This window comes from Falco biarmicus, chromosome 5 (genome assembly GCF_023638135.1).
Source record: "Falco biarmicus isolate bFalBia1 chromosome 5, bFalBia1.pri, whole genome shotgun sequence".
Taxonomy (NCBI): domain Eukaryota; kingdom Metazoa; phylum Chordata; class Aves; order Falconiformes; family Falconidae; genus Falco; species Falco biarmicus.
In genome coordinates this window covers 44702526-44723333 of record NC_079292.1, presented here as the reverse complement: position 1 = coordinate 44723333, position 20808 = coordinate 44702526, and the positions used below count along the sequence as shown (strand labels likewise).

Below are 20808 nucleotides of genomic sequence, written 5' to 3'. Positions count from 1 at the left end.
TCAATAAGGTGACCCATGTTATTTGCTCTGAGACATTGAAAACAAAGTAGAGCTTCCTGAATGGATGTAGATCAGGACAAATTTCATCTTAACTATCTTCTCATGTCAGTGATTACAAACTCTGCTAAGGTTCTGTAAGAGGAGAACAGGGCAGTATTTGTGAAAGTACATTCTACTCCTTTGTCTTTTATTCCATGTGATTTGATTTCTGCTGGTATTAAAGAGGTGAAATTCAATGGGTTTGGGTTTTTCTTAAAAAGCTTAAAATGCAGACACCATTTTTGAAAGCCTGCTTAACTCCTGTGAAGCTCTGATTGCTTCTTTTAGAAAGAAATGCTTTCTTATTTTTGCATAGACTCATAGAATGGTTTGGGTTGAAAGGGGCCTTTAAAGATCATCTTGAACTTTAAATATCATCCCTGCCCCACCCACCCACCCCCTATCGGCAGGGACATGCTTCACTAGTCCAGGTTGCTCAAAGCCATGTCCAACCTGACCTTGAAGACTTCCAATGACAGGGCATCCACAGCTTCTCTGGGCAACCTGTTCTACTGTCATTTTCATTTGCACTTAAGTCCTGGACAGTTTACTCTGGACAGTTTACTCTGTTTAAAAAGGAAATAATACCATTTTCACTGGTTTTCACTGCGGCTAGGTCATGACATCTGTGGTGGAAACAGTTATTTGGTTATGTTTCTGTGATGACCCCATGCAAAACTGAAATAATTTCTTACCGATAAATGAAAATAATTACTGAATGTAGCACAAATGCGTGTAGAATTCAAGTTAATTTTAAAGAGAAATTGCTCCAACTACAAGCTATTTGCTAAAATCAGTTATGCAGAAAGCTTCTGTCTTTGACTAATCCCTGTTGTCGTTTTCTCTGAATGTGAAGCTCCTGAAAGTGGCCGACTGCCAGCACTAACTAGAACTGGTCCTAATATAAGTGTAAGCTAAGCAATGACCCAACATACTGCATGCTTTTTAATAACCATACTGTACAAGCTTCTAAAACTCTTATATTAAAAATTACTGCACTGTGGAAATAATCAGAATCTAGTAATTTTAATGGTAATTTTGTGACTTGATTTAAACATAAGAAGAGTTTTACTGATTCAAACCAAGGGCCCATCCAGCAGTGTTGTAAACAGACACCTAAGGAAGAGTAAGAACTGAGCATGCATATATGCATGTATGATAATTACCCCCTGATGCTCTCCCAGCCTCCAGCTATTTTCAGCTCAGGGGATTTCCTGAGCTGCTTGTGATCATTTGTTTCATAACCTTTATTGGATCTTCCTTCTGTGACTTCTCTGTTATTCCCTTGAACCCTTATATATTTCTACATGCTTTGGAAAGGTTTTGGTTGTGTTTGGTTTTTGTTTTGGGGTTGCTTTTGTGATTTGGGGTTTGGTTTTGTTTTGTTTTACAAGTCTTGCTGTCCATTACCTGAAAAACGCCCCCTTTTTTGCTTATCTTGAACCTGGTTTCCACCAGGAACTAGAGATTGATTCAATGATTGCACACACTTAGTAATTTAGCTCTTTTATCCTTGACTTCATACAAAACTATTAAGTGAATACCATCTGGTCCTAGTATTTGTTTCTGTACATTCTATCTAGCTCTATTCCAGTCTCTATTCATAGTTGTTTCAGAAGAGAATTGATAATAAGTTAATACACTAGCAGATTTTTCCTGCTTTTTTTATGGGCATGGTTCTTGAGGGCTTAATAATACAACGGGTTCCTTTTTCTTTTTTTTTTCTTTTCTCATTTGGCAGTGGTTTAGGTTGTGCTTTGGAGGAATCAATTATTTTGCATACAGTGATGGAATAACGTTATAAAAATATGAGAAGACTGTAGCAAGGTCATTGTTTCTGGTGTTTAAAAATCACTGGAGAGTTGCATGCAGTAAAGTAACTGCAAGAAATGTGAAACAAGAGTATCCTGGAAAGTTCAAGCAGATCAAATTAATTAAAATGAAGCCAGAAACTGAGGATGCACTAGTCATTGATCAGTTACATATATTAATTAACTTTACTCACAGTACAGGTATCCATCTCATGTTTGATTTCCAAGTGGTACACCTATAAATACACAAAACTGTCATACTTGATTTCTTTTCACCAGTGCTCAGTGAAAATCTGCTTTATTAAAAGAGGGTATTCCCATTGTGCTAAACTTACATTTCACTAGATGAGAAGATATAGTCTCAATTCCTTTTCCTACCAAATCTAGAAATTAGAATTTCAGAGATGCTCCTAATTATGATGCTGTTAATCTTTCACTTTTCTGTGTTTCACAATAGAAGGCCACTTGCTTCCAAATCAGAGCTAGATTCATTTACACTTTTTAGAAATAGGTTTAGCACCTTCAAACAGAACATGGACTTCCCTTCCTTGCCGCTCCAGTCACCACCGGTACTGCTTCTCCTCCCATCCCACCCCCCTGCAACAACTGCCAACCAGTCTTTCTCCCTTTCATCAACTATAAACTTTGTGGTTTGTGTCAACTGAAACTAAAATAAAACTATTATTGATCTCATCCAGAAGATCTGTTTATGGTCTGAAATAATACCTAGCATGTTCCTGTATGAACATGCAAAGAATTTTGATTTAAATACGCTAGCAGCTTTTAATAACTTGTACATACTATGTAGCACTTTGGTAGTGCCTGTATTGGATTTGTGGTTTGAATTTGTTGATGAAGATTTTAATTTCTCAGAAGCCTTTCCAACAAGTGAAAAATAAACTAACTTAGCTAAAATTTTGCTATAAACTTTGGAACACCCTGTTAATGTAAAAAGTCTTTAGATCTTTTGGATCAGAAAGACAAATTTGCATGCTAGCAATCTGGGAAGCCTGCCCTTCTAATAGACAGAACACCAACCTCTTGTTTTGCATCTTCAAAGTAATACACTTTTTTTTTTTGAGATTAAGCAAAAAAGTAATAATTTCTTCAAGGAGACATTAAACAGAGAAATGTAATGATTACAAATGAAAGAAAATACATTAATACTGCCTTAGATCAAAAGAGGAATTAAATGAGGTGAAACTAGACACCACTTTCAGTATAGCTAGAGATGCCACTGTAAAGACCAAAAAGAGCCAACAGATGAGTACAAGCCCCTACAACTGGTTTAATATGACATATAATCTCTTGGGATTTGAGAGGGATGAAGCTTTGTCGGCTGTCTTGGTTTATGAAAGCAATTGTTATTATTTAGAGTATGAAAATACTGATAAACTGTGGGTATGGTACTATACCTTGTCTGGAAGAGACGATGAAAGTCTACTGAAGTACTAAAAGCAAAAAGTAAACAAATTGAACTGACTTTTGTACCCTTTTTGTTCGATATGTTTTTTTATAGGTGAAATGAGGAATGATTTATATATCACTGTAGAAAGAGGAGAATTTGAGAAAGGAGGAAAAAGTGTGGCCAGAAATGTAGAAGTGACAATGCATGTTGTGGACAGCAGTGGTCAGATTTTAAAGGTACCTTTGCTGTATGTTTTTCCTTGCTGTAGTTAATTTTGATAGACTTTTGCAGATGTAAATAATCTTTTGTGGCATTGTTTGAAGAGTACAAAATTGCATTGGAAAGGCTGTGTTTATATTTTGGTGAGTTCAGATGTTACAAGTATTTCTAGTTTGCTTAAAACCTTTAGAAAATGCATGTTTGTTTTATTTCTGTGATCAATTATGTGATTCAGATAAACAGCTATAATTGCCAGCCAAATAACTAATGATTCCATTCAGATACTGGAAAATATGGAAGGAAGATCAAGTTTTGGATAATTTTTTGTTTCATAATAATTCTTCTTAGTGGGTATACATTTCTTCATCCCACATGGAACATGTTTTGATAATTTCTAGTTTTTTGTCTGATGTTATTAGATCAGAGATCCTTGATGTAAAAATCACTGCCATGTATCAATAAAAAAATAAATTAATGTTTCTGCTTTTCTTCAGATTTGATTGCATGGTGCTCATGATAGCTTACAAACAGGCAGTGTTTTGTATTTTAATTATTATATGGATGAATCTTTCTCAGATATTTTTCCTGTACTAAAAGAAACTGTAAACTTTTTCCGTATGTATTTAAGAACTTCCCCCCTTTTATTTTATTTTTTTCACGTTTTGCATGATTTTGAGGGTTGTGGGGTCAGAAAATGAAGTTTGACACAAATAGTCTGGTATGAGTGAATTGTGTGTGTGTGAAGTGAGATTGTGCATATAAATGCATAGTGTGCAATGTATGTATGTTTTTATATATATATATACTTATATACATAAGTGTGTGTGCATATCTTCATTTTTTTATATACATAATAAAAAAAAAAAGAGATTGAGATGCAAAGATGATCCCTTGTAAGCTGTAACTTTTCTCCTCAGCAATTATCTTTCCTGCAGAGAATTAATAGGTATCCTCAAGTCAGGACTTAGACAAATCCATTTGCCTACTTTGCTATGGAGAGACCATCGTGGGTGTTGCAAAGGCAACTAACGCTTTGTTTCTTCCTAATCAGAGAATCTGTATTTCTTTATTTTTCATGCTGGGACATATTACTGATAACGGCAGGGCTACGGGCTTGCTTGAGGACTAAGGATCTTTTCTTGTCTCAGTTACATTCTTGTTTGTTGCTTGGGCATAACAGTGACTAGACCGTGCTGTGTCACGGGACTCCACATTTGTTACTTCAGCCTTCCTGATCACCCAATTCACCTGATGCAACACTTAGATTATCTATGGGGGTTATTCTTGCTACTTTTTCTAATCAGCAAATATTAACAAAGTGCCACAATTTTTGTGGGGTTTAAGACATTGAGGATTGTACCACATGTGGCATTTATGATATGAATATAAATATTAAATAGTCTTCCTTGGATGAGCAGTCCTTGTTGACATCTTACCAGTGAACTAATCTATATTTAAATCCTTAATCATATTTTTTTCTTCATTAGGATTTTATCTCATTCGGCTCTGGAGAGCCACCAGCCAGCGAGTACCATTCCTTTGTGCTTTATCATAACAATGGTCCCAGATGGGCTGAGCTGCTGAAACTGCCTATTCCTGTGGATAAATTCAGAGGAGCACACATCCGCTGTGAATTCCGGCACTGTTCCAGTGAGTGCTGTTCATGACTTCTGCTAGTCCGCCCTGTTAAGCTGCTGTCAGCACATGAGTTTCTGTAATACCTCAGGAAAAAAGACAACTGCATGATCTTTCTCTGTAACGCTTTCATGACAGCTTCACAGGTTTGCAACTCTACTTGGTGGAACTCAGTGCTTTGGTAAAGTCCAAATTTGGTAAATACCAGGAGAAACCGTTCTAGTTCTATTAAATAGAAATAGGCAACATTTCAGCTGCACATATAAACAGAATTTCAGGTAAAGTCCAAATGCAAATTTCAAATTTACCTGGTGAATTACCCAGAATTATACTTGTTCCATAATACATGTTTAGCAATTCAACCAGTGGGAAATACACACAGGTACATACATCACGGTCAGTTAACCATTTTTGTATCACTTTTTTTTTTTTTTTTTTTTTTTTTTTTTTTTTTTTTTTTACTCTATGAAATTCCTGAATGCTCTAAACATTCTGAAAAATTTCAGAGGTAATTTTGAGGTAAAAATTGAGGTCGGGGTTCACATTCTGCATACCAAGGTATGCAAGACAAGTTTCATAACTATGGTGCTGACTGCTGTCAAGCTTGTAGAGAAAGGTGGATAAAATTGTGCAGTTTTTAAATTGTGGCTGTTTGGCTTTTTTTGTGTAGATATAGCAGGATTTTGATTGTTTAGATTCCCTTTGTGGAAAGTGGCATGCAATGAGTGATAGTATGTTTTGATTTTGAGTATGTAAACTTTAAAATGTAAGAAACAGATAATACAGGAAAAAAATGCATTGATTCCTTTTCAAGATTTCTTTTATAAGCTTTGAAGTAATAAAGGAAAAATTTCAGTAGTATGTTTCATGTGATATATTTTTGCACAATATTTCCTATGTGGTGTAGGTCAGATATTTTTGTTATGGTTGCCTACACCCCCCCAGCTGTGCTAAACCCAGACTCAAAATTCATATGTATACACATTTGATTAAAAACTGATTGATTTTCAAGTGTTCAGCATCTACACTCATTGTCTTCAGTAAAATCTGTGCCATCTCACTGCTTTGTAGTCTGCTTTATATTTAGGTGATGGATGAGTTTTTTTGCATTTGAGCTTAGATAACCACGTTTGAAAATGTTATCTGCTGTCTAACATTCACATAAGGAACAGTGACATCTTGTCATATGTATAGAGGCAGATGCCTTATTTGAAAATAGAAGTGTGGTGCAGTGTAGCCTGAGGCTGACCTAAAATGGAGACCAGTCAGTAGAAGCTGCTAGGATTCTTTTTTCTTGTTGGACTGGCTAGGTCACATTCATTTGCCTTTCCTGGTATTCTATGTATTGTTAAGACTGCATATTTGGTGAATTTTATTATTTGTTGTTAATAAATACCAAATCATTACAGAATACTGCTTTCTGATTTATAGTGAGATAAAAGAAACCATTACAGAAGATGATGCGCAAATCTGAAAAGAAATTTAAGATAATCCTTGTCTGACTATCTCCAAATAGCTTCCAGTATTCTTTCTTGTATTGTATTATATCCATTTAATTTGTCTAAAATGTATAATATTATCTCTAAGTGCTGCTATTCACATATGCATTTCAGCAAAGGAAAAGGGTGAGAAGAAGTTGTTTGGCTTTTCTTTCGTGCCCCTGATGCAGGAAAATGGGAGGACTTTGCCAGATGGCACCCATGAACTCATTGTACACAAGGTAATTTGAATTGGTAATCATTAGCTGTAATGATTCCTGTGGAACATACTTTAAATGCCCAGAAACACTGGGTTGAGAAAGTCTGAATTCATTACCAAATGAGTGATAATTTTGTCACCATTAAAATATCCGTTGCTGATAGCTTAATATTAAGCTTCCTGGTACAAACTGCAATTCAATCTAGGTATGTGTTTCAGTGCACTGGTTTTAGTAGATCTTACTGTTATATTACATTGTATTTATAATGGATTTCACAAAGGTAAGTTCAATTAAAACACACAAAGTGAACTTTATGAAACCTTTTTACAGAGTCGCGGAAGTTGGAAAATCAAGCAAGCTAATTTATGCAGATCTACTCAGTGTTACAATTTTTAGAGATATTTTGGTTTATCTGAAATAAGATAGTTATTCCTTTGTTCAGAGCATTCAATAAATTTTAAATTTATGTCCCAGAGAAATTTTAGATTTTAACACCACAATTTGTAGCTGTTCATTTGACATAACCTTTGCGAATTTGTTAGACTTTGATGTCAGATATGAAGCTATGATCCAAAACCAAAGTTACAACAGGCATAGTGAAAATTCTTCAACTTCTGGCAAGAGAAACAACAATAATGCATATAATTCAGGGATTTGGTCCTTTGTTTTTATGCAGTACAGTTACTTTAATTGGTTTGTTTTCACAGTGTGAAGAAAACACAAACCTTCAGGATTCCGGTCGCTACCTCAAACTCCCCTTTTCAAAGGGAATTTTCCTAGGAAACAACAGCCAAGCAGTAAAAACCACTAAAGAGTCCTTCTGGATTACATCCTTTCTCTGCTCCACAAAACTCACACAAAATGGTAGGATATGTTGATTATTTAAAACATGATGAATTCAAATGAGCATGATAGCTACCCTTTCCATGCTAAGCAAGCATGGATGTACTCCAAAATAGCTTATGTTCTATCCATTTTATAAACTGGTTTTCTTCATATTTTTTTATATCCAGATGGAAACCAATGCAGCATGCTAAACCACTGATTTTAAGTAGTTTAAGAATGCTTTTTAGATTAACATCATATTGGAATCAGATGCAACACACTTGGAATCAACTATCAAAACCCAGCTGCTTTACAAAACCTCTTAATCTGTTGTAGAGCTTTTATAAAATTCTTATTGTAGGCTTTAGGCTGTGGCAGTTTGGTTTTAATTAGGCAATGCTGCTTTTCTGTTGTGTCACTTCTCTTTCTTTAAGCCAGCAAACATTTACTACTACTTAAAACAATCTTATACCCTGGTTATATGGAGCAGCAGACAGAAATACATGTGTTTACGCTCTTTATCATTGCTCTGTATAAAATTCTTAAGAGGCTTGTTTATTTGCCATATTAACTACAGTTTGTAACTGAAACAGTTTTCCACAGATTTCTAAATATCATGTATTTGCTTGGTAATGTGTTCCTGACCATTCTTTGATATATCCACAGTTTTATATTATTTTTTCTAAGATGTTTATCACAGTTTTTAAGATCTTGCTTAGCTCTCTTGTGTCTTTACCCTTCTTATATGAGTGATGATAAAATTGATAATTGCTTGCAAATTGATCATAGGTGTTTAACAACAACTAGAGCAGCTTTTAAAATTGAAATAATCATCTTAATTGTCACTATTTAGTAGCAAGTGTACAAAATAGAACCGTTGTTAGTTCTATTTGTGCAAATAGTAAGTGGTCTGTTTCACTGTGCACATCCATTCCATACTCTCATAGCAATTAGCTTCAAAGTAATAAAAGTTAGCCAATAAAAGATTTTCCCAAAGGTTGCTAATAGGCAATCGGAGACAAAATTTGCTTCTGTTAAAGGCCTTGATTTAGGAGATCACGTGAATCTACTGGTACTTACACATGCATGCAAGTGCTGCCCAGAACGTAAGTGTCTCACTGGTAAATAGTTGCTCTGTTGTCTGGGGTTATAATACTAATTTATGTTCACAGTACAGGAGTTACTTTGTACTTGATATAAATAGATGTTTGACATAGGGCATAAAATTTCCTTTTTTTTTTTGAAACCATATTCTGAATAAGAGGGTGTAGAATATCTGAATAATATTGATCCCCTTTTCAGCTCTGAAAGAGTTAAAAATTATTTCAGCAGTACTTCAGAGGGTGGAAATATTTTCAGTAGACAGGCTCATATTTTCTCCAAGGATCTTCTTTGAGAAGTTCATCTTGGTGAGTTTCCAAATCCCCATTCTTTTAAACAAAAATTTGCCAAAACCTATTGCATGCTTAGAAAATGAACATAGAGCAAAGTGTGTGGATATTTGGTCATGTGAGCATTACTTCAGTTATCCCTGAGAGAATGTAGCGTATTTATTAACAGTACAGGATTTGAAAGATCTGTGTATTTACGTTTTTAGTAAGCATTTGTATTGGTATTTTTGAAAATTGCTAATTTTTTTTTTTTAATTTGTTTTTAAGTTTGGAGATTTTTGTGAAGTTCTCAGAGACCTGCTTGTGTCTACAAACAACAATGTCCAGCCTGGAAATGAAAGTTATGCTATTAGTCTGGCCATGGGGTGGGGGAGGACCCCAAACCCAGACTTGTAAAGGGTGTAACTGAGTTAGGACACAGCTTTACTAGCTTGCTGGGAAATTTTACTCAACTGTCACTCTCTCATTGATTGTTCCCACATGCCATCATCTCTTATACATATTAAAATTATGGAGACTGAGGGAAGGAGGTCAATTCCCAGTTGTTGGGATCCATAACTTCCTTACCCTGGGTACTTCAGAAGGGTTTTTAGGATTACTTCCAAACAATCTTCAGACACCTTCTAACCAGAGGAGTCTGTGCGTTCATCAGCATATCTCAGGAGAACGCATCCTTATCTAATGAGTCTGCCAGTTAGCTTTTCCTTAGCTTGGCTTTTGAACCTGGATAGTTAATCAGCTGGTGTTAGCAAAAAAGTATACAGGCTTCTATATATTACATTCTTAGCTGGGTAGTTATATTTCATTATCTTAACAAAAAAAAGAAAAGGTGTGAGAGGACATAGTATTTTTCTACTGAGTGGTTATCAATACAGTCTTACTTAGGTTTTGACATATAGGGAGTTCTCTGCCTGCCAAAGACTAAGGATCCATCCAGCAAGTCAGAATATTTTAGCAAGTTGGCATCCACCCATTTCTCAGCACTGATCAGCACATCCCCAGTAAACAGCTGTTCATCAGCAGAGCAACTTGCCATACAGCATGTCTGTTGCAAGGCAGAGGTGTAATCCATCTATCTGCATTTGAAAAAAGTCAACCTGGTGATTAATAAAACAAAAGTAACAGGGGGCAGCTTTCCAGAATGACCCCAGTTTGGAGGGAATGTTGGAAACAACAGAAGCAGCCTGTTAGAAAGGGAATGCAGCCAGTTCTGGAATTCGGCTTTTTACTTTTGAAGTACAGTAGTGGTACACCAGGCCAGTTTCTGATGTCTCATGGTTTATAGGATAGAGATGGAAAGGTCATCCCAAACCACTTCCTTATGCACATGATTCTAAACCTTTTATTAAACCTAGCACTTTAGTTTTAAATTACAGACTTTGAGAAGGGAAGTGGTTTGTTTGGTAGGAATGGTAGATCAGGTATAGTCTATTTTAAATGTACAAATCTGATCATGATTAAGAGAAAGTGTTGGAAATGGTTTTTCTTCAGCAAAAATTTATCATCTTTTTCCCTTTTCCAAAAGTGTGTTTTCCTAGTGGGCCTATTTTGGGGCACAATTTTATGTTCTCATTTCTCTTAATACATGTCACATTGCTATCCCTTCCCCTTGTGATTCACATGTCAGATTTTCTATTAGTGTCACTTATGCTTGGGCTATTGGCTAATGTTATCTCAGCAATGTCTTTCCTGCTTAGCATTTCACTTGAAAATAAGTGCTTTGAAGTGAGTGTCTTACATATGCTTTCTCTCCTTTTTTAATCCCTCAACAAATCCCTACTATTGAGTGTCAACTATCTTACACCAAGTTCCTCCAGCAAACCTACAAAGTAGTGTGTTTCCTGCTATGAACTGACAGCTTCAGCTAGTCTCGCTACTTCTCAGCTTAAGTTGAGGTTGAACAGAGTGAGGCATAGAAGTCCATTTACTTATTCAAAAGACAAATGCAGTTCACTAGATTTGTAATGCTTGTTCCCTTGAAAATTCCTGAAAGAAGGAATAAGACCTATCATTCGTCCTTGATCTTTGGGATGTCCCTGATGCCTGTGTGGGGCCCTTCATCACTCTTAGTGCAACCCAAGGGACTCTTAATCCAAACCATTCCATACTAGCATGGCATAAAGCAAAACAAAAAAGAAACATATAAATGCATAAAACCACTTTGTGCCTACCAGAACCAATTAAGGCAGCAAAATATTAGTGGAATAGCATGTAGGGTGTTTGCCATTAACACCTCTGACAAGATTTGAATATAGGTGGAGATCTATTTTATGCTATTAAAGACAGAAATATTACTTCATTTTTTGTTGTGGTAGAGAGTAGCTTTCCTGGAGCAAACTGGGAAGGAAATGACACTAAGATGGGTGTGGATCAAGTGTTACTTGACTGTGAAAACAGTCTGTGGTAGAAAGCACCCAAATAGTTGCTGGTGCAAGAGGAAAACTTGTTCTCAGTACTTAAGAAACTAAGAAGCTACTAGCATTTCAGAATGGGATCTTTCTAAGAGAATGCTGGAAAATTGATACTGGACAGTAGTTCAGCTTAAATTGATGGAAGGGTTGGGTGATGGTTAAGGTTTTCTACTGCAAACAGCCAGGATTTGAGAAATTCTGAAAAGATGGTTGGTGAAACATGGAAGTAGTAAATTTGAATGTAAAGGAGCTTTGGGACGTATTTAATTCAATGGTTCAAAAAAATGTGAAATTTCACTGAATACAACTTGAAAGGAATGCTGCAGATCTGATCGAGTCACAGGCAGAAAATGTAAGGAGTAAGCACAGAACCTGCAACAGAAGGGAGAAAAATAACAGCAATGTGCCAGGATTCAGCAAGGGTCAGGATCAAATGAAAACTGCTGAAAAGCCAAGCCAAGTTTGAAAAACTCTTTTAGGATGTTGAATGGTATGGGAAATGAAATTCCCAATCTCATAGCAAGGTGTTTTTTTCAGCTCTGAAGCTGAAAGCAATAATATATGACCAAAGAGTAATAAATATGTTACTTTTAAGACAGATGAAAGAGCAGGTATGTCAACTGGGCCATCAGCCTGTGATGAATGTTATGCAAGCATTTACAAGAAATTATGGATGAAAAAATAGATCTGTAGCTAAGTGGACTGTGCTCTAAGATGAGTTTATCAAAGCCATATCATGCCAGAATAAACTCCTTAATCTGTCTTTTCAAACTTGTTTTTTTTTAATTATTATTCTTCAAAGGAAATGTAGCAGAACTAAACCATCTGGATTTCAATAACACAGCACACACGAAATTAGAAAAGATACAGATTACAATAAGAATTTTGAAACTGGTAAATAAAGGCTAAAAGGGAACTAGCAGGTTGCACTGTAGTGAAAGGAAATTCTTTCCTGAGTGGAAGGAAAATACTGCTAGATCTGAAGAATTAGACCTGGGATTGATCCTTTTCTTTTCTTTTTTTTTTTTTTCTCTTGAGGTGGAAGGGGGGTGGGAGTGAGAGTTACTTCATTAAAACCTGAGGCACTGGAGAAGCTGTTAATGGAACTTGCTACTAATATGTAGTTGAAAGGGCTCATCAGTTGAGAGGGACAAAATCAGAATATGATACAAAGCAAAGCAAGGTAACTTTGATTTAATAAGTAAGAAAGAGTAAAAATTGGATCAAATCTAATGGTACAAAAGGCATGATCATACCCCAATAGAGTCTCTTGGGGATTCTGCTGTAGCCAGGGAGTTGGACAGCATTAACAGAAGAAAGACCTGTTTTTCGCTAATATTGTGTATCTTTAAAAAAAAAACAACAACCAAATTCGAGAACATTTATGTCAGGTGTTTACAGCAGCCATTTGAGCTTGCCAATGGTGTAGAAAATAATCTCATCTGTAGTATAGTTACCATTTTGGTCGACAAAGCTGAAAGGGAATGAATTAAAACTGGAAGCATGAAGACACTCATGTGTTTTAGCTCAGAAGAGTTTACTTTCTGGAATAGATTGTGTTGCTTATTTATAAAGCAAGATCTTAGAAGCGTTGTGTTTGTTCTCTAAAAAGACATAGGAAGATGAGTATTTCAAATGTATTCAAACTAGTAGTGAGGAGACTCTTCCTAGCTGTCAGGGGACGGCTCTGGAAGGCATCCCTCAATGGGAAGAGAGACGGCAAAATAATTACTTAAAGATATATTGACAAATATCTGAAGAAAATTGCATGATACAGTTTCCAGAGGAGACTGATTTTAATGACCCAGTACCATGTTCTTATGTTTCTATTGGTGGAGCAATTATGGGATGCAATGAAAATTTATTTTTGGGCAGATCATATTATAGCAAATCTTGAGATGTTTTCTTTTGTTTTAATGAAGCCAAGTTTTACTAAATTGACTGTAATAGTAGAATTTGAAATCTGAAATCGTGCTTTGCTTCCAACTTTAATCTTGCGTTTTGTTTTTGCAGGAGATATGCTTGACCTGCTGAAATGGAGAACCCACCCAGACAAAATTGCAGGTTGCCTCTCAAAATTAAAAGAAATTGATGGCTCGGAAATAGTCAAGGTATATACCTTTCTATCCTTTTAGATAGTATGAGGGAAATCATGTATTTTCATGTCACAAAAATACCTGTTTAGTAACAAACTGTCTTTTATTCTCTCCAATCAGTTTCTTCAAGATACACTAGACACTTTATTTGGGATTTTAGATGAAAACTCTCAAAAGTATGGATCAAAAGTATTTGATTGCTTGGTAAGTTTCGTTTTGTGATGATGCTTAACACTGCTTAAGAACTAAGAAAAAGAAAAAAAAAAGCTTTTTTAAATTTTTTTCCTCTCACATTTAGGTTCACATAATAAATTTGCTGCAGGACAGCAAGTTTCACCACTTTAAGCCAGTAATGGACACTTACATTGAAAGTCATTTTGCAGGAGCACTTGCATACAGGTGAAGTCTGTACTTTTTCTATCTGATTTGAATACTGACAGTTATTGATTGGTAGACTAAGCAGTATCAATCATTAGGTTAAACTAAATAGTATCATTAGAAATAAAATGCAATGCTTTTTTGAATGTCCAGACTTAGGCCATTAAAAAAGAGTAAATAACTTTTATTTATTAAATAACAGAAAGGTTACTTGCTAATGTTCTAACATTGGCTTAATTTTGAAATTTTTTTCTTCAGTGGATTTCTTTATCTGAATTACTTTGAAAAACACAGGAAACAACACCATCCAGCTGTAACTGTTCACTGACTGTGTAGAGCAGTGCACTAATGAGCATCACTTACTCTGCTGTACTCTATTTGCTACCTAGACTTCCATTAAAACCAGTGCAGTCTCACGAGGCTGTTGGAATAGCAGGGGCAGTCCATGCTGGCAGGGACTCTTCTGGCTTAACTGCTTGTGTATCTCTGTCAAAATCATTCTGCTGCATAAGTAAGGATGGTATTACTTCCTATTCATCAGAGATCTAGGTGACTTTCATCAGACTGAAAATGATCTGTAACTTTGGGCCTGTAGTAATTAGTGAAATCTAGCCGTATATTTTTGACTTTATCAGTGTTTCTCATGTGACCATTGTTGGTTTGCATTTTACATGCAAAGTTAACCCTTCTCCCACTTCTGTGTTATAATACTTTCTGATGTGCTATTCTAGAGATCTTATAAAAGTACTCAAGTGGCATATCGACAGAGTCACTGAAGTGGAGCTGCACGAACACATACAGGAAGTACTAAAGGTAATAATAATCGTCGAAGGCAATTATATATTTGAATGATGTATTCATTCAGTACCACATGTTTACCTTTAGGAAATGAAGCAGAGTATATATAAATGATGGGCTGGAAGTACCAATTCTAGGGAGCTGCAGACTTTTTCAGTGCAATCAATTTGTTCATTGTTCTTATTTGTCACTAAGTTCATCAATGGAGCTTACTGTCACTAGGCTCTGGAGCTCTGTGTTGCTTACTGAATGAGTGGATGTACATGATGTGGACGTGCATGAGTAGCAGTTAGATCTAAGAAATCAGATATAGGTTGCATTGGTGGTATTAACATATGTTGCATAACTTAATCTAAATGGCAGACATGCATGCTGACTTAATGGTTCAGTCCTGACACCAGGCAGTTCTACCGAAGATGATGGGTTTGGTTGCTTTTCTTGCCCCATTGTGTACCACCAACAGAGTATAGCGTGGAGTCAGGCTGAGTTGTGCTACACAGTAATCCCATTTAGGGCCAACGCTACAGTCAGGGAATAAAATTCAACATGATAACCTTCTGTGCTTTTCTATTCTGCTGTTAACTTGGGTGTCTTGCTAAAAAGGAAGAGCTGTACTTTTCATTTATATTCCAACTATTTTGCAACTTAATTTAAGATTGCTTTTTTTTTAATTATCTTGTTAATGGTTGATGGGAAAACAACTTTTAACAGGCAGAGAAATTCCCAGCTCAAAAGTTTTATCTTATTTCTTATATTGGCCTTGTATGTTTGGCTACATCTTTCTGTAGCCAGAGACATCCCAGGGATGTCGAAGGGCAGGGCAGTGGTGAAATTTTGCAGTTTTCCATTTGTTAAAAAAACAAGTGGTCCCTGGTTTGCAGAGATTTATGAATGGCAAGAGAAGAGCATTTCAGAGTGTGTGCTTCTGAAATGTTGTGAATGTTTTAATAGAAAGATTTTCCAGAATTAAATAGCATGGTGCCCTGTTTCAGACCCTTGTCATTGTTTGAATGATACAGTCATTGCATGTATTCTATTTAAAGATGAGCTGGTTCATTTGTATATGTTATCTCTGATTTTGACATTTGTAGGCACAGGAATATATCTTCAAATATATAGTTCAGTCTCGAAGGTTGTTCTCTATTGCCACTGGTGGACAAAATGAGGAGGAATTTCGCTGCTGTATTCAAGAGCTTCTTATGTCAGTACGCTTCTTCCTGTCCCAAGAGAGCAAAGGAGCTAGTGCTTTATCCCAACTACAAGTAAGTTTTCAAGTGTGCCTTCCTTTTTGTCACATTCCACGTGCAATGTAGAAAATGTGTGCATGTTCTTATCTATATTCCCAGGAAAGAAAATGTGGTTTTGTTAGGGCAAAATGACATTTTCAGCTTATCCTCATACCTTTTGTCCTATAGCATGAAATTTTCATACCAGCAGCTTCTAAATATGCTTGGCATAGATAATCCTAAATCTAATACATAATTTTAAGTTATATATTTTAATTATAGTAATTACATTGCTGGATACAAATAAAGTAATTTCTCTGTTTTGGGCATTTTACAGCTTAGTTTAACCATATTGGAACTGAAGAATTTTAGCCATACAAAAAGTTATTAGAATTTTCGTGCTTTACAGAAGATTTTTAAGTCTTGATGAATTGTATGGTTTAATACTCAGCTGGTATTCTTTATTTCAATTGAGACTACTAAAATTGACTAGTGCTAAAACACAGAGGCAAAACAACAGGAGACAGCTCTCTATGTTAAGTGCTGTGGACTTACCAGCTTCTACAGCTCATAGATATACTGTCCTCTTCCCCTGTTTCTGTAACCAAAGGTGTTTAAGACCTGTTAAGAATTGTTAATTTCTTAAGCTCTGTAGAAAATTGTTCTTCCAAGAAAAGAGCAAATCAGAGAGAAAGGAGTAGCAAAGTTCTCCCATCTGATACCATGTTAAGCAGGTGGAGTGAAAAGGTAATAGCAAAATAATACAAAACCACCACATTTGGGATTCCTCTTCAGTATCTTTAACCTTGCATGTCATCTTTTCTGACAGCAGTATGAAGGTCTGAAGTATGAGTAGATTGTCACAGTCAGCAGAATTTGGAGAAGGGAATGTCAGTTCTAGCTTCCTTTCTCTGGCATTGCCCTCTTTTCTTTTCCGTGCTTTGTTTCTATATTCATTATGCTCACCAATGAAATTCTAACCCTGTTTTAGGACTATGGAAGTGAAGACTGCAGTAAGACAAGAGAGACAAGACTGCCAGTGCTGTCTCACTCTAAAATAAAAATGTGTATTATTAGAATAATTGAAGATACGGGGGCTGTTACATTACTTGTCTTAAAACAAAGCAAACCGAAACAACTCCACTCAAATCTTTTTGTTCTGATATCAGCTAGCTTCTGTTATCCTTTTAAGAATTTCCTCTCACGTGTAGATCCTGAAGTATGTGTAAAGTATAAATATTTTTTGTTTATGTTGAATTTCACTTTCTCCTGGGAGAAATGAACAGTAATTAGAAAATGCTTAAAGGAAAATAGTCACAAGTGTAAGCCTGTTAATGAATGTTGAGGATATTTCTTCTGAAAATGCAATCATTTTAAAGCTACTAACTACCCTTGAAATATAAACCCAGGCATTTTTCTACAGTTACTTAAATTTCTGTAGTTATTTAAATTCTGTAGATGTCAAAATTCTACTGCAATACCTGACTGTCCATTTTTATCGCTTTCCTCTAGGCTGTGTTTCTCAGCTCATTCCCATCGGTGTACTCTGAACTTTTGAAGCTCTTTGATGTAAGAGAAGTGGCAAATTTGGTTCACGATGCTTTGGGCAGCTTGCCAGCTGTCATGCATGGGGATGAATCTCTTCAGGCTGTTAAACTGCAGAGTATTGGGAAAACTGTAGAGAGTCACCTGTATACAAATCCAGGTAAGGTTACCCTAGGCTGCCTGCAGATAAGGAGCTAAAACTGTGTGCTTGGTACATGGGCCAGCAGGGCTGGAAGGAAGAGTTGCTCAGAGTAGTGTTTCCTAAGGAACAATTCTTGAAGTGCTGCTGAGTACAAGCTGCTCATTTACAAGAATACAGTTGGTTAAATTTAGTGGTTTGTTTATAAAGACTCTTAAAATATAATTTTGTTTTGATCTACTTCTGGCACAAGGTCTCTAAAGGAAGTTCGCCTTACCCCTTTCAATAATTATAAAGGAAAAAGCTTTACTTAATTGAGGATTTTTTCTTTTGTTCCCCTTTGGGGGCAGTTCAGCAAACAGATTGTCACTTAACCATTAAGTCTTATTTGTGTAACTTGCTAGTTCAGCTCTTTCAATCCTCCATTTCTTAATGTAGCATTAGAAGGCTACACAAAGGCAATTGATACTTCTTGCATAAAGTATATAACAGCATAGTTATTTGCTATGTAGAAGAAAAAGCTGCTGTACGGTGGTGAGCCTGACATTCTTTTTTTCTGTTCTAAGAAACCCATAGAAATGACCAAATATTAGGTTTGAGATGAACTAATTTTGAAATAAAAGAATTAAAATAGAAGAGTTTTAAAGAATTCTCATTTGTTAGTTTACTCACCAAAAGCTCTCTTGAGAGCTATCTGAGTGTTGGTTGATGTTGGAGTTCAGTAGAAACAGTAACTCTTACCATCTAAGGCATTAAAGATAAACACATTACAATGATGAAGGCTCTGCAAAAATCATGAGTATATGCATAAATATTTTGCATCAAAACAAAGGAAGAGATTCTAGAACACTTATTTTAAAATGCTTTAAGTGATTGTACTTTAAAAGTATGCGCTCAGAGAAATGGATAAGAAGTATTGGATCCTGGCTACATTGCTTCATTCTGCTTACGAAAACAGCTTAACCTTTCACTTGTGAGCTTCCCTGGTGGTCCATTCTTGAACAGTTAGCTCTCCCTACAGCTGATTGATCAGGCCTTTGATACCCTGGGTAGATAATGACATGTTCATGGAGAAATCTTAATGACAGTCTAACTTGTGTTTTTCATTTTCTAGGCTACCTTGGGACCAGGTCACGTAATTTCCATTTTCCTCACATTATCTCAGTTAGGTCAGCCTAACCAGAAGATACAAATGAATGAGTGTAATAAGAGAGTTATTTAATGATGTGTAAGGGACTCTTGGAGACTTTATTGGAATTATAAATCTACTTTCAGCTGTATAACAATTTTTTTTTTGGGTGACTTCCTTTTTAAAAGTGTTAGTTTTTTAGTCAAATCCAGTTTCATTATTAATAAGTCATACAAGTTGGTTTGGCTATGAAAGCAATGAAAATTACATGTTAAATTTCACATGGAGTGCAGGTTATACACAAATTGAATATAAATTTCTTAGACCAAGGGAAAGTGATGTGAAAGACATCAGGCAGTAATGTAAGATGCCAATGTCCATGATAAGAAGCTCAGTCAAACACTTATACAGTATAATTTCAGTTGTCATAAAGTTGAAGGGCCTTGTGGAAATCAGCATCTTGGTCTCTTTGCCCTTAATTTTTTATCCCTTTAAAATACAAAACATAAGTAGACTTTCCCGTAGTCAGTCCCTAGAGGGAAGTCCCTTTAAAATCTTCTCAGGAAAATAAATACTGTACTAATGTGCAAAGTAAACTGTACATTGTAATGTGAAGTTGAGGCTTGCTGCTGTGAAAATAGTTGATTACCATCTTCCAGATGAAGATGAATGCTGCAAGCTGCGGTGCCAGCTAACAGGTTGGAACTAGACGGAACTCAGGAAATAACTATTTATTCAAACACCTAAAAATGAGGAGGGCACTTCTTAGATAACATTTTCTGTTATGTTTGCCTGGAAACAAGTGAGAATAATTTAGCATGGTAGTTTTACACATTTTGTTCTGCAAGGGCCTGAGGAGCTAACACATTAGCTCCCACTGCTGCAGAAATCAACTGACATTAAAGCTATGCTTTTGCTAAAATAGGGAGGTATATTGTTGAAAACAGAAACATCAGACATGCAGGGGTTGATTTCAGGTGCCCAAGCACAAATGTTTAGTACAATTACAGATGCATTTGATGAGTCTCTTCTTGCCTCTTTAGAGGCTTTGGTATAGCTTGCTTTTTCTATTTCAGTGATTTTAAACTTCAGCTCTTTCTATAGGTGACAACTACAGACATGTTAAAAGGTGTCTACAGCAGTTATCTGCCTAGCTCCTGTGAAAAGTTAGTGGATGTTAAGGCCTTAATTTACTTCCATTTTTCCCTATTTACTTCTGCATCTTTGTAGTATGCTACATTGGGTTTCTAGAAAGAAACAGATGACAGTTTTCCTGCTGATAAAGACTAGTAATATTACTATTATTTACTAGCAGTATTACTATATAATATTACTATTATTTGGAGTTGTTAGTGGATGTGTGCTTCTATACATACTTGGAGGGGATGGATTATGTATATTGCTGTAGTGGTTTGACCTTAACTGAGTGCCAGGTGCCCACCAAAACTACTCTCCCCTGTCCAGTTGAGGAGTGAAGTGATAGAGCAAATATAACAAAAGGTTCTTGGGCCAAGATAAGGACAGGGAGATCACTCAGCAGTTACTGTCATGGGCAAAACAGACTCAACTTCAGGAAAAATTAGTTTAATTTATTACCATTCAAATTTGAAAAACTACCTTCCCCCAACCCCTCCCTTCTTTCTGGGTTTAATTCCTGATTTCTCTCCTTCCTCTGCAGGAGCAGCGCAGGGACAGGGCCTGGGGGCTGCGCCCAGCCCCTCACACCTGTCCCTGCCGCCCCTTCCCCCTCAGGGGGAGGCTCCTCACACTCTGCCCGGCTCCAGCCCGGGGTCCCCCCCACGGGGCGCAGCCCTTCAGGCACAGACGGCTCCAGCCTGGGTCCCCCGCGGGGTCACCAGCCCGGCCAGCAAACCTGCCCCAGCCCGGGCTCCTCTCCCCACGGGGACACAGGCCCTGCCAGGACCCTGCCCCAGCACGGGCTGCCCACGGGGTCACAGCCCCCTTCGGGCACCCCCTGCTGCGGCGGGGGGTCCCCAGGGGCTGCAGGTGGGGATCTGCCCCACCGTTACCCTCCATGGGCTGAGGGGCACAGCCTGCC

General features: G+C 36.6%; 1 protein-coding gene across 4 annotated transcripts in view; it reads left to right on the top strand.

The window, feature by feature from the left end:
* DOCK4 (dedicator of cytokinesis 4) overlaps positions 1-20808 on the top strand; it is a 256460-nt gene that overhangs the window by 157921 nt on the left and 77731 nt on the right. For all 4 annotated transcript variants that reach the window (XM_056338944.1, XM_056338946.1, XM_056338943.1 and 1 more), the window contains exons 14-23: positions 3370-3494; positions 4965-5127; positions 6726-6832; positions 7519-7675; positions 13452-13549; positions 13655-13738; positions 13833-13933; positions 14644-14725; positions 15802-15972; positions 17449-17641. In XM_056338944.1, coding sequence (XP_056194919.1) covers positions 3370-3494; positions 4965-5127; positions 6726-6832; positions 7519-7675; positions 13452-13549; positions 13655-13738; positions 13833-13933; positions 14644-14725; positions 15802-15972; positions 17449-17641 — 1281 coding nt within the window. The remainder of the gene's footprint in view (positions 1-3369; positions 3495-4964; positions 5128-6725; positions 6833-7518; positions 7676-13451; positions 13550-13654; positions 13739-13832; positions 13934-14643; positions 14726-15801; positions 15973-17448; positions 17642-20808) is intronic.